Source organism: Eucalyptus grandis, chromosome 5 (assembly GCF_016545825.1).
Source record: "Eucalyptus grandis isolate ANBG69807.140 chromosome 5, ASM1654582v1, whole genome shotgun sequence".
Classification (NCBI taxonomy): domain Eukaryota; kingdom Viridiplantae; phylum Streptophyta; class Magnoliopsida; order Myrtales; family Myrtaceae; genus Eucalyptus; species Eucalyptus grandis.
The window spans coordinates 45476602-45497449 of record NC_052616.1 but is presented as its reverse complement, the minus strand read 5'-3'; the positions used below and the strand labels follow the sequence as shown (position 1 = coordinate 45497449).

The 20848-nt window shown below is 38.1% G+C and overlaps 1 protein-coding gene across 3 annotated transcripts; it reads right to left on the bottom strand.

The window, feature by feature from the left end:
* Positions 1-476: 476 nt before the first annotated feature.
* Positions 477-2069, bottom strand: LOC104445229. 3 transcript variants are annotated; one of them, XM_039314177.1, is made up of 3 exons: positions 1883-2069; positions 1579-1778; positions 477-1261 (listed from the first exon to the last, which is right to left on the bottom strand). In XM_039314177.1, exons 2-3 carry the CDS (start codon positions 1744-1746, stop codon positions 689-691), a joined length of 741 nt encoding a protein of 246 aa, XP_039170111.1. In that variant the 5' UTR covers positions 1747-1778; positions 1883-2069; the 3' UTR covers positions 477-688. The 3 variants fall into 3 exon arrangements, with proteins under 3 accessions (XP_039170111.1, XP_018728485.2, XP_010057354.2); XM_018872940.2 differs by having other exon boundaries at positions 1579-1758; XM_010059052.3 differs by lacking the exon at positions 1883-2069 and having other exon boundaries at positions 1579-1858.
* Between the last annotated feature and the right edge of the window lie 18779 nt (positions 2070-20848).

The window sequence follows — 20848 nt, the reverse complement described above, 5'->3', positions numbered from 1 at the left end:
GAGCAGCCTTGGTCATTCACTCTATAAAATGGCTTTCGCTCACTCACTTTTGACTAATATTTTATATATATTTATCTATATATAGTATGTTGTCTCTAGCTATATGTGTGCCCTCCATTATTCCATCATGGAAGGGGACAAACATTATTTCAATGCTTGAATTGTTAATGTAACAAAGAGAAAGTACAGTAGCTTGATCTGGTCGTAAATTGGTGGAGACAACTCTCCCTCAAGATCGGTGGAGGTAAACTAAAATTATAGTTATTGACGGAGATCACAAACGGACAAGAATCGTCATGACCAAATGAAGGTGTCAATCACTCCTTGATTGAATGCACATTGCCTTCGTGCTACTACTCTGTATTTGTTCCATAGAAATACTTGTTTATGGTGAAGCAAAGTGATGATGAGCTAATGGAGAGATAGTCTCATATTGTACACATATAGCACCCATGTTTACATCGAGTCTTTCATAATTCTATCAATGTTGAGTTCATTCCAACATAAACTTCCAGAGAACAGGGCTGATAGAGAAATTAACAGCTAATAGGGTAAACTATGAAGTACCTTTCCATACTTATTTTCTTTATTTTATTACTATAATACAATTTATAATTGCCTATATCCGTCAAGAAAAATCAAGCCCTATCCTTTTATTCCTAGATGTACACAAACAAATCAGGCCTGGTCAATTCTGATGGGAAGGCATGCGAATGGCCATTGCCATCTCAGACACACTTTGCTCCACCTTCCTCACCACTTGCCTCCCATCAAACTCGTGCTCAATCAATGGCATCGTGTTTGAGTCAAGGTAGTACAAGAACAAGACCATGAAAATGGAGCAAACAAACATGGGTATTGGTCCGAAGAACCAGAGAAGCAAGTTCAGAGCGAAGTACAGTGCCCTGAGCCCAACAGACCAGAAATCACTGCCTCGGATAACGGCCACCTCAACGTTCTTCAGAGGAATGCTTGGGCTTGGCATGCTGATCAGGTAATTGGCGTGGACGAAGTGCTGGGTAGACTGGATGAAGCATGAGAAGGCCAGAAGGAAGCAGATGAGGAGGACGACGTACTTGATGGAGAGGGTGCTGGTCCGGGTATCACCATAGACGAGGTTGCTCTCAAAGAAAAAGTTGTTGTTGCTGATCCAGGCACCGATCAGGGAGCAGAGGGTGAGTGAGACGGAGGCCAGGAAAGTCGCTGCTGATCTGTTGGAGGAGATCACCCCAAGGCACGTGCCAATATTACCCTTCTCACCCTGCAAGATCATTTTGTGTTAATAATGTGAGCTTTGATTGATCAGAAATAGCACAGAAACAGCACAAGCACCCGAATTGATCAACTTTCAGCTCTTTTGGCAGAGACGCTTTCTGTGAATTCGTACAAAGCTGAGTTCACGACCATTTACTCAATAAGGTCGACCAATTAGAGGACAGCGTGGATCACAGTTTATGGTTTTTGACTGTCCAATGTATGCAATGGGGGAGTTCAATTCTATTGCGCTTTCGGGCAGTCATTAATTGATCAAGGAAAGTATGATGGACTAATATTAAACTGAAAGGAGAGAGATTTGACCTGCATGATGGCCTGAACCCAGAAGCGCTTGTTGAAGTTCTCAAACCCCATGCAAGTGGTGTGAGGCTTGTGGAGGTATCTGTAGAGGAGTTGGAGATGGTACACCAACATGATGAGCAAGCCACCCGGAACCAGCACCACATCCAGATCTTTCTTCTCAAATCCCATCTTTTTGCTTCTCTGTGAATGTTTCTCAGTGACTTGAATTCTCAGAGAGAGAGAGAGAGAGAGAGAGAGAGAGAGAATTGATTGATTAACTGAATTCTTGGTGAATAAATGAGAGATTTGGGGGTTGTTTAAATACCTGTTTATGAATCACTGGGGATTGCTATAGTGGTCACCCAAGAGGGATATAGGTAGCTTGATTCCCCACTTTCTCAAGGCTTGGGGGTGGGGAGACTGAGGTGTGGGGTTCAACTCTCACCCTCTATAGAAAAGTAAGGCAAAAGTCCTGAGAATGAATTGAGAGTTAAAAGTATAAGAGATTAAAAAAAAAACTATTTATGGCACAGTTGACTTCTATTGCCATGCGGCTTGCCTATGCAAATCGCAATGGTTTTTTGTTGTTCATATGTGAAATTTATGTTGCACTTCCGATTCGCCTATGATAGGCATGTGTGAAACTCCAAATGAACATCAAGAGTCAAGATTCAAGATTCATTCGAAGATGCACATCTTAGATTGTCGCCTGCCTTGAGGAATGGAAACTCGCTTCTTGTATTGTGAAACCTTATTATGGATAAGGGTAAAATCGAAGGATGAGTTTGAACTTACGTCATAATGGTCTTCGCTTTTACGCATTGTACCGATTGTAGGTTCGAACATGAATTATCACGATTCATTATTCACTGCAGTTGAGTAAACTCCTGTTCCTCTTTACGTTACATACATTACAATTTGATCATACGCCGAAATTAATGTCTATCTTGTTTGCAAACGCAAATGTCTTGTTCATGGTATATTAGAAGTAGAAGGTGCTTTCCACGAAACCAAACTCTGCTCCATGTATAGTTGCCGTGTACAGAGAAGTTATAGGTAATGCAACTATTTGTCCTGTCATATATGATTCCTATAGGGTATTATCAGTGAATTGCCTAATATAACTAATAGACAAGATATTAAGCAAAGCAAATTGAAGGTTGATCATACTGTGACAACTTTATGCAAGGCAAAGTTTGGAAGCAAGAATAATATTTCTACAAAAAAAAAAAATGTCATTTATTGGTAGTAGATCATGTATCAACATCGACACGACCAATCTAATTTCTGGCACGTGATTAATTTCTATGATTATCACATTTAACTTTCGCTTTAGATATTTCTGGAATTGAAGTTGTTTTACTATACAATGAAATGCTTTAGCTAGTTTTTAAATTCGCATCATTACTAAACCCTCCGGAAGGTGATAAGATCAAGAAAAGGAGGCTTAGAAGCATTCAAAGCAGCCCATGTACAGGGTCATATCCCCGTATGCGCAAAACTCAGCTTAATTGTTATATAAAATTAAGCAGAGCAAGTCTTTTCTTCAATTAATATTTTGTATCATCAAGTAAATTATGAATGCGAATTCATATATTCAGTTGACCATGACTTGAAATATGAGGTGGAAGAGGAACAGACAGACTAGCGCACGAAGAAAATTCTTATTTCGGCTTCCAATCAGACTTTATTCAAATGAGAGATGATATTTTATCCCATCTTAGTATCTTACGGGAAAGATCAAGACTTGTGGGCGTCATTGATCAAAGCTCAAGATGATCAATATTTTTTTCATTACGTGGTTTGTTCAGAAGCAGCCTTCTTACATTTAGGCCTGATTTTTGGCGTATCTCTCAGCATTTTCTTCTTCTTTTTTTGGGTTAATTTTGATATTAAGTATCATGATTTAATTGTGTTTGATTCATCTTAGTATGGATAGCATCCCAAATACGACCAAATAATCAATTTTATCTATAGTATATGTCCTGTTCTGAAGAAGCCTTCTCATTGTTGCATATTTTACACAACTTATTCGTTCAGCGTGTGGTTAATTTTCGTTAGAACTAACCTTGGTTGAATATGAAAATCTTACATATAATAACCCCAACTCCATCTCTAGGGTCTCAAACGGCAGGGATTATTTTTGCAATGTTCCAGGCTCGCCGCCATCCCGATTCATTTTATTTTTTAATTAAGAGTATGCAGAAGCATATACCCATACAACAGCAGCAGCAGCTAGGAAAAACCACCATTTACAAACACACCGCTTATATTGCGTCAGTATATATTAGAAGACCTTTTCTAAGGGCTGTTCTACCTATAATTCGTTTTCTATGTCAAAGGCTAGGGTAATCTTATCGCCTCTAGTGTGACTGCAACTCCCAAAACTAGTGTGAGACTTCCATGTCTATAAGTTTGAAAGATAAGGGAGTGAGTTGGGGGACTTGGTAAGTAAACCCACTAAACTCCCATTAGGATAATGCCTCGCCATCAAACAAGATATGTGGACATAACTTCAACAATGTCGATGGCATATTAATAATAAAATATATTCCAATGACTCAATTGTGTGCATAACAAGAGTTCCATTTACCTTTGATGCTTAAACAATTAAAACCATCACAAAAAAAACATGCACAAAAGGGGTTCATTTATTATAATAACCGTTCTTATGGTTCTTTCGAAATTCTCCAAGCGCATCCTCTAATCCAAGGGTGATGGCTATCATCCGAACTTAATTGGACATTCGAAAGCTATTAAGCACCCAAAATCCATCGAACATTCAAAATCCATTGGGCATCCGAAATCCATTGGGCATCCAGAGTCCACTAGGCATCCCGTTCTCATGAATGAGGCATCGCCACCAACGCTATATGATAATGGGTCTTAACTTTCATTTAGTAGTCACACATACACAACAAACAAATCGGTTTATTATTTTTCCTCTTAGCCTACACATACAAGGTCTAAGGGTGTGCTTATATAGGTGTGTGAATGTCATGTTCTATAGTACCATAAGCACATAATATGCTGCGCAAGGCACAAAGTTCATGGCCTGAACCAATCAGCCAAGTGCCAACCTATGCCAAGCACAGCTTGGATCAGTACACCTCAATATTGACCTGCTAAGTGAGGCTTGTTCCGATATGCCTCAATGCCAATTTGAACCAAGTGAGACCTGTCCATGACCCGAGGCATGTTTCCGTTCATGGATTCCAATTTATGAGGAAACCATACAAAATCTTAAATGAGCAAAACATGGAACATGAATATGCCATAGAAACTCAATCAACAATAAACACATGCATCGCAAGCATGATCAAGAACACATCTCGCTCAATCAACGTAACACAACGCCCAAATCAAGTTTTAGTAAGTCTACTTACTAAAACTTGAACTTAGCTCCGAGATACTTCTTTGGTGACTAATTGGCTCTTGGGCGACTCAATGGAGGAGGGCATGGAAGAGAAGAGAAAGGAAAAGAGAGAATGGCCAAACCTCAAAATGCAAGGATGCCTCCTTCTATTTATAGGCCTTCCCTCCCCCTCCCCCTCAATTATTGGTGCAAACTCATGATTAGGCCTAAGAGACGAGTTGGCCTATCTAACATCCTTAGGTGGCGCCTATGTTCATTTGTGTTTAGTTATGATTGATCCACCTATTTACTTATTCTCTAGAGGCTCACTTCAGGCTCGTTATTGCCTAGGGTGCCTAAGGGACACATAAGTCCCCTATGATGCCTATTGTCCTCTCCTAATTGGTTTGCTCTTGTCATTATGACCTAATGTCCTAGTAAACACCTAAGCTTGGTGATTTATCAGTGTCATTAATGAACTAAAGTCCAAAGTCATTTAATGAGGCTTTGATATTTTTGCCAAGATACTTAGGATGCAAGTTTTATCTCTCTCCTTGCAAATGGCATGTGGCTTTAATTGGATAAGGATAGACTATAGTCCAAAGGCATGAGAAGTCGTTCATGACTAAGTCGGTACCCCTCTTGGACTTGTTCATGATGATTTCCGATTAGAATTGGTCCATTGGATCTCTTAAAAATAAACTCGAGGTTGGTCCCAATCATTCGCCTTGATCAAGTCTTGGTTGGGCGAACCGAGATCCAAAGTCGAGCCTACTTTGATTTAGCACAAGTCGTGCCTTGGTCTATCCAAGGTCTTATGCCTTTGATTCTCATGATGGACCCTCGGTTGTCACTTGATCACATGGACTCAATCAATCTGCAACCGATTCGCTACCGAACAAGATCGACTCATGGATCGCTCATGGTTAGTATAAGTTCCATGCGGAATGTGACATCCTGGAATTTCAGTCATGTTTTCAATTGAATGAATCGGGCCTTTCATCAATGCGCCTATAGTGCTATTCTTCGAGCTGATCACTCTCGAGATAATTAGTCTACCAAGGGAAGCCATTAAGGATTTTAATGCAATAGACTTGAGAATTCGATCAGGAATCGACTATTCGATCGTGCTCATCTACAGAGATCATTATGGCATAGTTAAAGATCGATTAGAGATCATAGATAGGTCGGTTTGACTGAGATGTGTGGTTAAACGTTGATGATTCCACCAAATTGCAAAATTCTTGTTGATCGGTACTAGACTAATTTTTCTGTCATTTAGGTACCCAGTGTTCGTATTTGAAATCTCAATATTTTCACGACCACTGAGAGTCGCCAATATGTCGAAGATGTACAATGTGACTCGAAACAAATCGATCATGGGTCAATTGCACCAAAAATTTTCTAAAAGCTGCCCGATAAACTAGGTCACGCTAAAATCACGCAAGATTGAAATTAACCCCTAATTTGAATCCGATTTTAGAAATTGAAACTTCTGTTATGTCACGAGTTATTTTAGGAATATCAATGTATCCTCCAAATATTTTTCTGCAAATTGAGATTTTTGGCAAAAAATCAATATAGGGCAAGTTTTCGACCGGAAAATTCAAATGACCGTTTTTTTATCGCATTTTTTGGATGCAAGTTGGTTCTATTGGTGATGAAAAATGTCAATTTGATCGAGGATATGATGGTGGAATTTTTTAGGGCCGAATTGAATCGATTCAAGAGGGAATGGAAGTGAATTTAGGGGAAATGTCTTCAAAATTCATAGCCCCATGGTCCCTCAACCTTTGGACCATCTCAATAGCTTCTAAAGAAAGCTTTGTGGCTTGAGAAGTGGCTAAGGAAGCCAGCTGGCCATGGTGGGCCTTGGTCAAGGGGACAAGAAGATAATTTGAGGTCAAGGTGGCCCCCTCCAAGAGCTGTTGTCCCCCTTCTTCTCCATTCAGTCAACTTCTCCATTTTCCAAACCAAAGAAACTCTAAGACTTGTAGGAAAAACTGAGCATCACACCCCCCCCCTCACTGTTAACCATCGCTTGGAGCCGCCAAGCACCATCTCTGCCACCACGAGCCCCCACATGAGCCCGCGTTCCTGCTGCATTGTCCAACCCTTTCCGTCATCGCGTCGCCCTATTCGAGTCTCCTCAGGCCACATCGAGCTTAGCCGGAGCTTCGTCGTTGTCGTTCCACCGCCATGAAGCCCCACCTAGCCACTATAGCCAGTCCATCAGCCGCCTTCACCATTTCCAGCCCAGGCCGAGCCCAAGCAGCCCTCTCGACTCACCTTCAAGAACCGAAACCCAGTAAGAAGTCGTGGGCTTCGAGGCCCACTTTAGATCATTTCTCGAGCTCACTTGGTGCCGTCACTTCGGAGTTTGTCACTCATCTCCGCCTTGCCATCCTCGTGAACTCATCGGATTTCGAAACCGATAAGTTTACTCACTAATCTCTACTTATGGAGTTAATTATGCTTAAGGGTTGATTAGTTTAGATTAATCTTGGATTAGGTGGTTAGTTAGAACGTATTAGTAATTTAATCATTCGATATTGCATGTTAGGTGATTAAAATAGTGTAATTAGCAAGTAGATAGGTCTTATTATTTATCTAGATAGGTTCGGAAATTTCCTAAGCCTATTTCGGTATTTAATTAGGCTTTTCCAGCCTAAGTTTCTATTTATGGCATTTATTGGTATTTATTTAATTATTAATTATTTTCCGAAAATTATACCAGGATAGTTGGTGACTAAAATTTTGTGTTGATTTCAATGGTGTGATTGATTTATTTAATTGAATGTTATTTTGTGCAAATTGAGTGAGATTTGTGTTGGAAAAAACTTCATTATCTGTTTTAAAATTGACAAAACGTTTCCATCAGTTTAGTCTGAAGACTTGCAGACTCTTTTGTCAAAGTCTAAAGACCTCCAAACTCAAGATTTAAAGTCTACCATCACTAATAGTTTCCAGACCATTAAAGAAAAGATTTATCCGATGAAAAAGACTTATCTAGATATAAGCATATCTTTAAGGATTTGGTTCGTACGGTTGAAGAATATCTCATGGCTGGAGATAGCATCTCTTCATCAATTATTCTTATTGAAATCAATTTGAATATTTAGATCAATTTATTGGCGAAATATACTTGGAATATTCTACTTATGGAAACCTAGATCATAATTGTATGGGCGAGCATAATTGGTAAGCTATTATCACATTCCTTAAATAACTCGAGATCTTCCGAATTGATTCTATTCAACGGGAAGATTGGAAGAACTCCTTTGGAATGTGCCAACAATTATGATGGCATAAAGGAGTATATAAGGAGGATGCTCAAGTTATCCGAGTGTGTGCGTGAAAGAAAATTTTCAAAGTCTGAAACCCTTAGTTCTTTGCCGTTACAATTTTGTCAAACTTAAACTGTACTCAAAAGAAATATCAAATACTTGTGAGACCTTGAGGAAGTGTAGTAGAGTATCTACATTATGGAATCAAGGACATGATATTGTATAATCTCTTTTGGTTATTAGTGGAATCCAACTAATGAGCTGTCAGTGCGGGAGAGTGGACGTAGGCTTAGTTTAAGCCGAACCACTATAAACCTTGTGTTTCAATTCTCTTTCCCTAATCTCTTTACTTAATTGGCAGTCTTTTATATCAACTTACAATCATTTATATCTTCAGCCTACCATTTTCATATAAGTTGAAATTAAGTTGTTAAGTTTTACAAAAATTTCTTTAATACCTATTCAACCCCCCTCTAGGTGCTTATACTAGCCTTATCAATTTGTAATTTTGGGAATTTAACCAAAATTGAGTATTTTCGGTTTTGATTAGAAAATATCGGGCGTTGGTTTACAACATCAAAAATATGTTTGTGGACTACATTAAATGGTGGGATTTTTTAAAAGGAAAATATTGTATTTTGGCTAAGGCCGACCGTATACCTACACACAATTATTTTTATCGGGAATGATAAAAATTGTGAAATTCTTAGTTTGTGAGAACAATATACTATATCATCCTACGAGTTTTGATATATCAGCTTAGTATAAGCAGTATACTCTATTAGCTTAGAATGAGCATCATTGGTATACTATATCAGCCTGAGAGCTTCGATATATCAGCTTAGTGCGAGCAGTATACCTTAGTAGTTTCTAGTGAGCATTGTCAGTATCCTATATCAGCTTGCGGGCTTTGATATATCAGCTTAATGTGAGCAGTATTCTTTATCAGCTTTTGGCGAGCTATATCTATTATCAGCTTTTGGTGAGCTATATTATCTATCTTCAGCTTAGGGTGAGCAGTCCTTGATGTGATCAGACTTTATATATAGTATTAGATGGGATGACTAAGAGATGATGTTGATGGTCTGGAGTCGATTGGATCGATTGATTAATGATTCATTTTGATTTGATTTGAATTAAAGTGATTCGTTGAGTATATGAATCGTACTGACTTGTAGGAATAAACTAAGGTAAAGGTAAGTCACCTATCTTTTGTGTGCATAGGTAGCCTCTAGATGTATTTCCTTCCTGATCGGAGTTTAGGGGGTGGACTTGTTGAAATGTCGTCTCACCCGTTGTAGAATAACTTTTACAGGTCCTTAGATGGTTGTGCCACCCGAGTGTTTTGGCCAACCGAAGAAGGTTACTAAGCAGCACTCTTAGATTCCCCTCCTTGGGAGCCAAGGAACCTGGGTCTACGAGCTCGTGAAATCCATTGTCTGGGTCGATGAGGGTCTACCCCAGAAGGTACCCCATCAATTCGGATCGTGATATCGTCACGGGCAAAATGGACCCAGAGAAGGCCCTCTTCCGAAGTCTGAGATTCCTAGGCTAGTGTTGGAGATTGCTTTTGGCAAGGGGACGACTGATCCTCCTAGTTGTTTAGTTGTAGACCTGGATATCTCGGATTCAGAGTCCCCGAAGTATTCAATTGAAGACTCGAATGTTGAGAGGATCTGTAGCCCTCTACCCTCCCCTTTTTGCATACCTTGTATATATCGACTAGTATTGTATACGACTTAGTTTGATATGTATATAAGTGTGTAATGATTTTAAAAATTTGTGGCCCTACTTTTTTATCACATCTTCTTGTTGTATGGGGATTAATTATTCGCTTCCGCATGTGTATTAAAATGAATGGGTCAGCGACGCGTCCTGGGATGTCGTTATTTAATCGACCACTAGAGGATGGACACGTGCTCGGAGGATCGGGGCATGACACGGAATCACCCGTGATCGATGTACTATCCACACATAACCAATCCATGATTGTCTTTCGTGTTTGCGATGGTATGGGATCAATCCACAACTAAATCTCATGGTCGAAAAGCCAATTCATGTTCAATACATAAGTTTGGAAAGTAGCACCAATCCTTCTGCATTGACTTAGCTAAGTTTGGTGTCCATGCATCAATCAATAAGACACCATGATACAATCCAAGCTAGGACTTACCAACCTTTGTACCTTATTCTCACAGCCTAGAATCAAGGATGTTACATTACAAGTAAGGCAAATAAGGTAAGGCGAGAGCTAAATCAACTAAGGGTGCCATTTTCTCCAACTATGTGCACGAACTCGACACAAAAGGACTAAAATGTGTTTCGAAATGAGTTAAAACTCATTGAGCCATTTTGAAACAAATGCGATTTGAGTAAATTTTGTGTATTCGCTACACTGCTTATATGGTAGCAAATAATGCAACAATTGATTAGCATGATAAAGGTGAAAGTTCTGGGTAAGTAACATTTTAGGGAGGCAACAAAGATGGGGTATACTCATTTTTTGTCTTTTCTTTGTGACTCCTCCGGGAATTGATATAGCGAGGATAGCCTTGTTTTTTACTCTTTTAAAGTGATGGAGTAATTGAGATGCATATGAACTAGCCCAGACACAATCTAACTATAAGACTGGTTAAGAACAAGTAAATCAATTGTTGTTTGAGCATCAAAGAAGAAAACTGCTCAGCTCAACGAAAACTACTGCATCTAAGGACATTTTACTGATTTTAGGACATTTAACCAACCTGACAGTAACACAAAAAGAATCAAAAAGAGAAAAATAATAGAAGTACGGCAAGTCATTTTTTTAGTCATCTTAGCTTTGATCGAACTCAACCTCTCTTGCAATTTTTAGCATAATCCTAGTTATCAAAGCATAATCTGCTAAATGGAAAACAAGTGATTTATTAATCATTTGATGGGAGATTCACTTTTATTTTCCTTATTGCTATCCGTGAATTCGAACGACGTCAAATTAAATAAGAAAACCTCGTCGCTCTGCTGAAATAAAAGCTACTAAGCCTTCCGAAAGGAGATAAGGTTCCACAAAAGTAGGTTCCGCAGCACACAAGGCAACCAATTTAGCTTAATATTCTGCAAAGGAGAGTTGAGCAGAGCTAGTTTATTTGCTTTTCAAATATTAATTTATCGTCACTTTGAACTATGAATTTACATTGACAGAGACGTGTTTTCATGTTTGACGAATAGAAGAATTCTAATAATGGGGATGAAATTGATGGTTTATCAGGCAAATGTATTCTTTGTTGATTTTGAATAGAAAAGTAAATGCTTGAAATGTAAAGGAATTGAAAATGGGAGTACAAAATTAAAGATTTTACAGGTACTGGAATGGTAAATTTGCAGAAAACTTTAACGGAATAAGCAAATTTGCAAGAACATGCTCTTTGTAATGGATTGAACACTCTTTACAAAGATTACAACGTGGGTATTTATGTCCCACCATCTGCAGTTATTTACAAACAGTTAAGAATTTTGAATCTACGAATGTATTCCTGGTATGATTTACAATTATTGATAAGCATCATCCTTTTTGAGATCCTAAGCATGATCCCTTATCATCTAAGAGTGGTTATGCATGAGGAGTACCAAATTCCGAGATAATGGGAACAGCCAACTGGCAGTCATGTGCTTGTGACAGTCCATCATGTTTGTCTTCCAACTCCAGATTTTGTAAAAATTGCAATAATTTGTTGTTGATGACGATTATCGATTGATGAAAGCTCTTGTGGATATCTTCTGTAATGTTCACTTTCAATGCCAATTCAGAGCTCCAGTTGGAATATAAAGAGAATATCAGACAGCAGCCATAGATGAAGAATCTCATATAACTTTCCCGTTCCAAATAACTTCTGTTCAATTTTCTCTTTCGTTTTCCCTTTTTGCCAGACTTTATTCAATTAGGACAAAAACATTTCATTCTACTCCGACATATAGGTCAAGCTCAAAACTTCTAACGTCATCGATCAAACTATTATCTCGTTTTTTTCCAGGATGAGACGCTTACACTATCCACTTTAAGATTTGAAATTTTCAAATGGCCTTCTTGACATTCGAAACACATTTCATATTCATGAGCTTATTGGGTACTTAAGTTACTTTGAATTACGTTTGAATGTGCATGTGGCTTTGATTTCTGTTGTTGATTTCATTCTTGTTCGAAAACATGAACTTTCGAAGTTTATAAGATTTACTCCCATAAAAGGAAAGCAGAGCAAATGCAAAAGAACATCACGACAGATGATTCTGAAATCTTTTGAAGGCAACAACCACGAGCCGAGACAAGTAACTTCCATTTCAGGCTTTTAGTTAGTATGATATTTCAATAATGATCTGCATCGTACCTACGGAAAATATCGTATAAACCCATGGACGAGCCCAGCGTTTCAGGGCCCTCCTAGCCCACGGAAGCATTGGAAGAAAGCCCAGACGGATTGGAGCCCAAACTTTCTTTGAGCAAGTTCGAATGTCTTGCTGCTAATTTTGCTAAAAAGCGTTCTAGTTCTCTTAGGATTCGTTAAGTGCATGTACTTTTATTATTTTTACTCTTTATGTAATGGGCAACGTTTTCTTCATTCTCTAACTAGTATTCTGACTAGTAAGATACAACCATAGACATCTTGCACATTTATGTTCATTTGATCTTACATGTGGTTGATATCCAATTTTAAAACCTATCAATCAAAACAAATGATTTGAGGAAGTTTCGTGATATACATTGGCTAACCCATGAAAACCTGAGCCACAAGGGGTCGAAGACATTTTAGACTAGCTTGGGTAAAAATATTTAATGAAAAAATCCAGCCTTGCCCGAACCTTTGTATATAAGAATTTTATGATGATGTGTTATCGCCCCTTCACTCTCGGCCCCGATCTATCTCTATCTCCTCAATGTCTTGCGACCTGAGATGCTGGGCGACCACAAGATCAACGACCTCTGGTCAAGGTCACCACTCAGCAACAATCTTGATCTGAGGCCGAGTCACCATGGACGACCTTGATCTGAGGCCATGCTGGCTCGACAACCTCTGATCAAGATCACAAATGCCGTGGTGAGCTTGAATTTTGTTGAAAATCATTTCCTAAGTAATTTTGAAGATTGACAAAACTTATTTGGAGTAAAAACTTTAATTATGATAATAAGTATTTTTTAAGTGAAAAGTTTGATAGGATGTGATCAGATGTTATCAATTAGAGCAAAAGTTATGATTTAATTATTTCCTTCCATATATGTTATGTCAAATGGTTAGGAAAGAGACAATATACTCGTACAATGTCTAGTGATGATTGATTGAATTCCTTACCTTCTATATAAGGAGTTCCAGAGGAAAGTTTTCCAAAATATCTCTCAAAGATTTGGATATCTTGGAATGTTAGACTTGAGGCAAAGCATTCTTTCCAAATTGAAATACTCGACTTATGAAAACCTAAACTACTATAAAGGCAGTAGAATCTACGGGAAGCTTCAATCTTGACTATTTTGAAGTGGTCAGATCTTCTAGGCAAGATCCATGCCGACAGGTTAATTAGCTAGATAATCCTCTTGGAGATATGTCCAATGGTCAGTTTGGATGGGGAGAAGTATAAAAGGAGGTCTTGAAGCTGAAGGAATATATACAACATGAGAGAATTGAAACTTATAATTCCAAAGCCTAAAGAGAATTTCTGATCAAATACATTCTTTTATTTGATCAATATTGCGTAATCACTTAGAGATTGAGTGCTTCTTCACATGAGTCTCAGTAATAATTACTCAAATCTTGAAACATCTTATTGGTTCATATAGTGAAATCCAACTAATAGGCTGCTAGCATGGGAGAGTGGATGTAGACTTGTAAAAAATGAACCACTATAGTCTTTTGCATGTAATTTTCTATCCATTATTCTCTTTATTTTACTTGTGATAGAATTAATTGCATACTAATAAGATTTGACCAGCACTTTCTGTCACTAGACGTCGTACTTTTGCAATATCATTTTGAAGTTCTTCTATTTTCCACAATATCACCTATTTACCTATTTCTAGGTGATAGATCTAGTCCTAACAATTCGTATCAAAGCTTGGTGCTCATTATTTTTGAAGTGCTGTATTACTTCTAAGCTAAGGATCTATTATGGCTAGTAATATTACACTAGAATTTATGGAAGATCAAAGTGACATAAGGCCTCCATACTTCGATGGAAAATATTACAATTTCTGGAAAAACAAGATGAAAGCATTCATCAGATCTAAGGATCCACTAGAGTGTTATTTAGTTCTAAGAGGTATAAGACCTTAAGCTTCTTTGTCTAAAGAAGAAGGCAAAAAACCAAAACTCTTAGCTTTATCTAATGTAAACATTACTAAAAGAGAGGCACTAGATGTTAAAGCAGTTTATTCCTTATACTATGCATTATCTCCTACTAAGTATAATCGAATTTTTTCATATGAAACAATGAAAGAAATTTAGGACAAGTTGCATGTAACATACAATTGAATTGATTCGGATTAAGGAGACGAAGAAAATCATTCTTCTCCATTAATACGAAGCCTTCAAGATGAAACCAAAAGAATCTGTGACTGACATGTTTGACAGATTTGCTAATATTGTCAATGGGTTAGCTCTTGTATCAGACCTATGAAAGTGAACAAGACTCATCGTGGACTGTCAAAAGAATATAACAACATTAAGATGTCCATTCGTGAAACCTAGAAGATATCACCTCTTTTTGTGGATGAGCTCGTGGGAACACTCCAATTCTATGAGGAAGAATGTCTAAATGATGAAGGACACCCCAAAGGTCATAAGGCAATAGCTTTAAAATCTAATCCTAACTATGATGATTCAGATTCTGAAGATGACGAAGAAGACAACAAGGAAATCACACTCATGGTGAAGAGGCTTTAAAAGATGGCTACAAAATGAAGGAAGTTCAAAGGAAAAAGACTCTTTAAATCATCTGAGGAATAGAGAAACTTTAATAAAATAGATAACAATAAAGACATAGTTTGTTTCGAGTGCAAGAAGCGAGGACACATTAAACCTAGTTGTCCTTGTCATGCCCCAAACCCCGGGTACGCATGCATCCCTCGGCGGTCGATTAAAAATGCAACGTCCTAGGACGCGTCGCCAACCCATTCTTTTTTTTCTTTCAATTAAACACATGTGGAAGCAAATTAAATAAACACCTAGTCAACAACAAACATAGGGATAGTAAAAACACGGCAAACATTGCCGGAAACAACATATTCATTTTTCAACTATTACCCCTAGGAAGTTTAATTGTCACGCCTCGATCTTCGAGCGCACGCCCATCCCTCACCTGGTCGATTAATAGTGATGTCCCAAGACACATCACTGACCCTTTCTTTTTAATACGCATGCGGAAGCATATAAATTAATCCCTAGACAATAAAACATTGGGATAGAAAAGTAGGACTCCAAGTTTTCACACTTTAAAAGCAACCACACTTATATATATTGCAAATCATAGTGCAAATATATACATGGTGAATTATTGAGTTAGGTTTTAAACCACCTATTCATAAAAACAAAGTCTGCAAAAAGGGAATCGACTCCCATCAAAAAAGAATTGTCCTATGACTAACTAGTCCAATAGAATCGTCAATTCTTCAGGCTTCACCTTCTACACTTCGGGCCTCAGGTTCTTCACCAATGCCGTCTAAGAACTTGAAAATGGTTATTCAATAACTAGTGAGACAATGTCTCAGCAAATTCTATCCTCCAAGACTCGATTAGAAGGCCAATATGCCATAAGGGCTACTTATGCACAACACTGGTCAGAAGACTTACATTGGCTTTAGATTCCACCTACAATTCAATATAGTTCAATAGACACCCAATCAATCATCACATATCGAAGTATTGATCAATTGACCTAGTCAATTACATGTCAATCTGACCATTTTTCGATCATTCTAGCCATTATTATCCAATCTCAACTGATAGAACCAATCACCGAGCCACGTGTATTCTCCAAGGCGATATTCCTTATCACTGAGCCACGTGCATTCTCCGAGCCTAGGATGGGCATTGCTGTAAATATTCGTGATGAAAGGACGGACCTTTTTCGTTCTAAGGACCACAGGAGGACTTATTCGAAACTGTTGAAGCGAGGGATGATGAACCCTAAAAGTGTGGATTTCGATTTTCTTGATTCGTTGATAGTGAAATTGAGAGAGAAGTTTGCACTCCTTCAACTTGAATGTTTTTGCTTTGAGACGATTGTCGCCTACCCAGAATTTAAGGCTTACTTCTATTCAAATCTTTCTTTTCTAGATGTGAATAGATTTTCTTTTATAGTTAGGGAAAAAGAATTTGTGGTGGATGTAAACACCTTGGCGGGTGTGATTGGTGTGGAAAGAATGAGTTTCCAACCAATCAATGTGTCTGTTGGTCATGCAACCTTGGCACTTGTTTGAGATAGGATTGCTGAAGGCAGGATTTCTTATTCTAGAATGAATGCCTTCAATATTTTGCTTCACAAGATTATGATCAACTATCTCAAACTCAAATCCACTTCAAAAATTGATGTCTCAAACTCTGAAGCGAAGCTGATGTATGCGATCAACATTGGTTTCAAGTTCTCACTGTCTCACACTATCCTAATGCACATGTATAGGACATGTGAAGGACAATGGGCAACTTCCTTATTCTACTCTTGTTACTCGATTATTCAGACATTTCAACATTCGGCCTCCTAATATTATGTGCGTTCGAACCATTGCTCCAATGGTAGTTTGACTAAAGATGGTTTCCAAGATGCATTTGAAGGAGCTGAAGAAGGTTTTGGAGAGCATTAAGGAAAAGTCCCCTATCAAGGCTAGACAAGACTCTGCAGTAGGAAAAAGGAAATGCAAAGAGCCAATAAACGAACCAATCAAGAAGAGAAGAGTGCTCATCTTATAGGATGAAGAAGATGAGAATGACATTACTCTCTCCACTTTTGCCTTAAAGAATTTATAGAGTTTTGTTAACTTTCAAGAGCAGAGGACATAGAGAGAGGAAGAGAAGAGACAAAGAAGAGAGGAGAAGAAGGAGAAGAAAGAAGAACAAAGGAGGAAGAAGAAGAAAGAGAAGAAGAAGAAGAGGGTCAAGATGATTCTCTTGAACCAACTTTTGCTGCATCCTTGTCCAATGACTCGGACAAGACAAGGAGCGGAAATGCAGAAGAAGAAAGAGAAAAACATCATCATGGTGCTGAAGAAGAACAAGAAGAAGAATTCTTTTCTCCACATGTAGGTACAGAAACAAGGGGAGCTGCTAATAAAAGAGGTACTTCTTCACTTACTTTTACTAGTGATGATGTTAGTTGTTCTCCTGCCAATCCAAAGGATGTGTAAGCCTCTCAATTTTCCCGAAGCTGGTGTTGAGGCATTATCTCCAAATCCGGATGTTCCAGCTGAGGTTCCATCATCAATTAACACTCCCCAAACTGATCGTGCTGAAGTGAGTACTCAAACAAATAATACATCAGACTTTAAGAGACTGCTCGAGCTTCTTGTGGAGATCAAAGGTCAACTTTATGGATTGGAGTGTGAATTTTAGAACATGCAGTTAGCACATCAAGCCACTTCAGTCTCTCTACACGATCGAGTACAAGCCCTTAAGCTTCAAGTTCAAGCCACTACAAAGGGTGAGGATATTGAGCAACTGAATGAGGACCTGAGGAGGCTGGAGGAGATTGTCAAGTCTATGGGGGATTTCCAGATCTTTCGCATCTTCAAACAGCCATGATTTTACGCAATTTTTTCAAGTTTTTCTCCACTTTTTGCTAATGACAAAAAGGGGAAGAGTTTGTGCAGATTTGGATTTGACTTCTTTTGATACTTATTTTGGTACTTTTGGCTTGGATTGATTACTTTTTGCTTGATATTTTGGACTGGTATACTTTGGACTTTTGATTGCTGTTTGATTTTGAATCTTTTTAATGCTTGTAGCAACTAAGTTTGTGGTTTTGATTGTGGCTGGATAGTTATTTATCATGCAGGATTAGCATGTTTTTCTGTGGTTGCAGAATCGATGCTATCTAGGTTCTAATCAACTTATTTTTATAAGATATCACTTTTTGCTTAAGTGTTGTTTTGCAAGTCAAAAATTTTCAAATCTGCAGGAAAGTTTTGTCACCATAAAAAAGGGAGAGATTGTTAGAGAAAACTCATTTATTGTTTTGTAGCTGACAAAACATTTCCAAAAGTCTCATCTGAAGACTTGCAAACTCAGGTGTTATAATCTGAAGAACTCCAGACTCTACTTTCAAAGTCTCGAAGACCACTAGACTTTGATCCCAAAGTCTGCCATCACTAACAGTTTCCAAACCGAAGAATGAAGACTTATCAAGATGCAGGATTATGTTCAAGAATTCGGTTCTTATGTTTTTCGAAGACCTTTTGACTAGATATAGCATCTACTTGATTGATTATTCTTATTGGAATCTACTCCGATATGAAGATCTTTTGAAAGGCAAAGTATACTTGGAATATTCTACTTATGGAAACCAAGATCCTGATTGTATGGGCGAGCATGATTGATGGGTTATCATCACATTCTTTAAACAACTCGAAATTACCTTAATTGATTCTGTCCAATGAGTAAATTGGAAGAACTCCTTTGGAAAGTGCCAACGGTTGTGAAGGCATGGAGGAGTATTTAAGGCGGACTCTCTAGTTGTTTGAAAATGTATGCAATAAAAATTTCAAAGTCTGAAGCTTCCTAGTTCTTTGCTGTTTCAATTGTCGAGCTCAAATTATACTCAAATGAGAGAGCTTACACTTATGAGAACTTCGGAAGAGTGTAATAAAGTTTCTACACTGTGAAGTCAAAATCATGAGACCATAAAACCTCTTTTGATTCATAGTAAAATCCAGCTAGTGTGCCATCAGTGCGAGAGAATGGACGTAGGCTTAATCTAAGACGAACCACTATAAACTTTGTGTTTCTATTCTCTTTCCATAAACTCCTTACTTTAATTTGTAACTTTATTTAATTGTTCAAAGCTAATTACGTCATCATTTTATTATCTACTAAAAGCAATTTACTTTTACTAAGTTTTGCGAAAAATTTTATATACACCTATTCACCCCTCTAGGTGTTGGTACTAGCTCTTTCATAATCAGCCCATACCAAACTCCTAGGAAATTATGGACTGAGATCTAGAAACTCCAAACATACCCTAAACTCAGATTTTTACTATGGAGTGTGTGCAATAATGCCCTACCTATGAAGGAAAATTTACACAAAATGAAGATCTTACCAAAACAAGAGTGTCCCTTATATGGCGAGGGTCTCGAGTCTATAGAGCACACCTTCATCTTGTGTCCCTGGACGAAGGCAATCTAGTCAAGCAACAAAATTAATGTAAACATGTCTCCGGAAATTAGCAACTGGATGGATGAATGGCTATAGGAAAAATATAACCAAAAGGAAAGACTCATAAGAAAAAGCTTTGCTCGCCGAAGTAATTTTGAGAGTATGGAAGGCTCATAATGCCTAAATCTTCAAAGCAAAAAGTCTCAATCCAAGCTCAATAATAGATGAAGCATGCTTTTTGACACAACTACTATTGAAACAAAAGAAGAAAACAACAAACTAAGAACAAGCCTTATTTTCAACAACTATAGCAGCAAGTCTGCAAACCTAGATTGTAGCATCCTTGATTCCAGGCCATGACAATAAGGTACAAAGGTCGGTAAGTCCTAGCTTGGATTGTATCATGGTGTCTTATTGATTGATGCGTGAATGCCAAACCTAACTAAGTCGATGCACAAGAATTGGTGCTACGCTTTGAATTTATGCATTGAACATGAATTGGTCCTTTGACCATGAGATTTCGTTATGGAGTGATCACACACCATTGCAAACATGAAAGACGATCATGGATCGGTTAAGTGTGGACAGTACATCAGTCGCAAGTGATTCAACACGGAACTTATACCAACCATAAGCGATCCATGAGTCAATCTTGTTCAGTAGCGAATTGGTTGCAAATTGATTGAGTCCACATGATCAAGTGACAACCGAGGGTCGATCATGAGAATCAAAGGAATAAGACCTTGGATAGACCAAGGCACAACTTATGCTAAATCAAAGTAGGATCAGCTTTGGACCCGATCCACCAAACCCAGACCCAATCAAGGCGAATGATCGAGACCAAACTCAAGATTGATTTTTAAGAGATCCAATGGACCAATTCTAATCGGAAATGGTCATGAACAAGTCCAAGAGGGGTACTAATTTAGTTGTGTTCATTTGATTAAGTCTTAGCAAATTTTGGCACAAACCTCGGTTTTCATAGAACCGTCAATCATGTACAAATATAAACGACTTCTCCAATGGCGTGACACCTTATGTTAGTCTCATGAATGAATTTTGGATACAATTAATTAATGTGGAGAATGAGTCATTGGACAAATGTCAAGAGATGATAGGGGTTCTAGAACCTTCCATGCCTTTGAACTATAGTCCATCCTTATCCAATTAAAGCCACACGCCAATTGCAAGGGGGGGGGGAGAGAGAGAGAGAAATTGTGTCCTAAGTATCTTGGCAAAAATATCAATGCCTCATTAAATGACTTTGGACTTTAGTTTATTAATAACATTGATGAATCACCAAGCTTAGGTGTCTTCTAGGA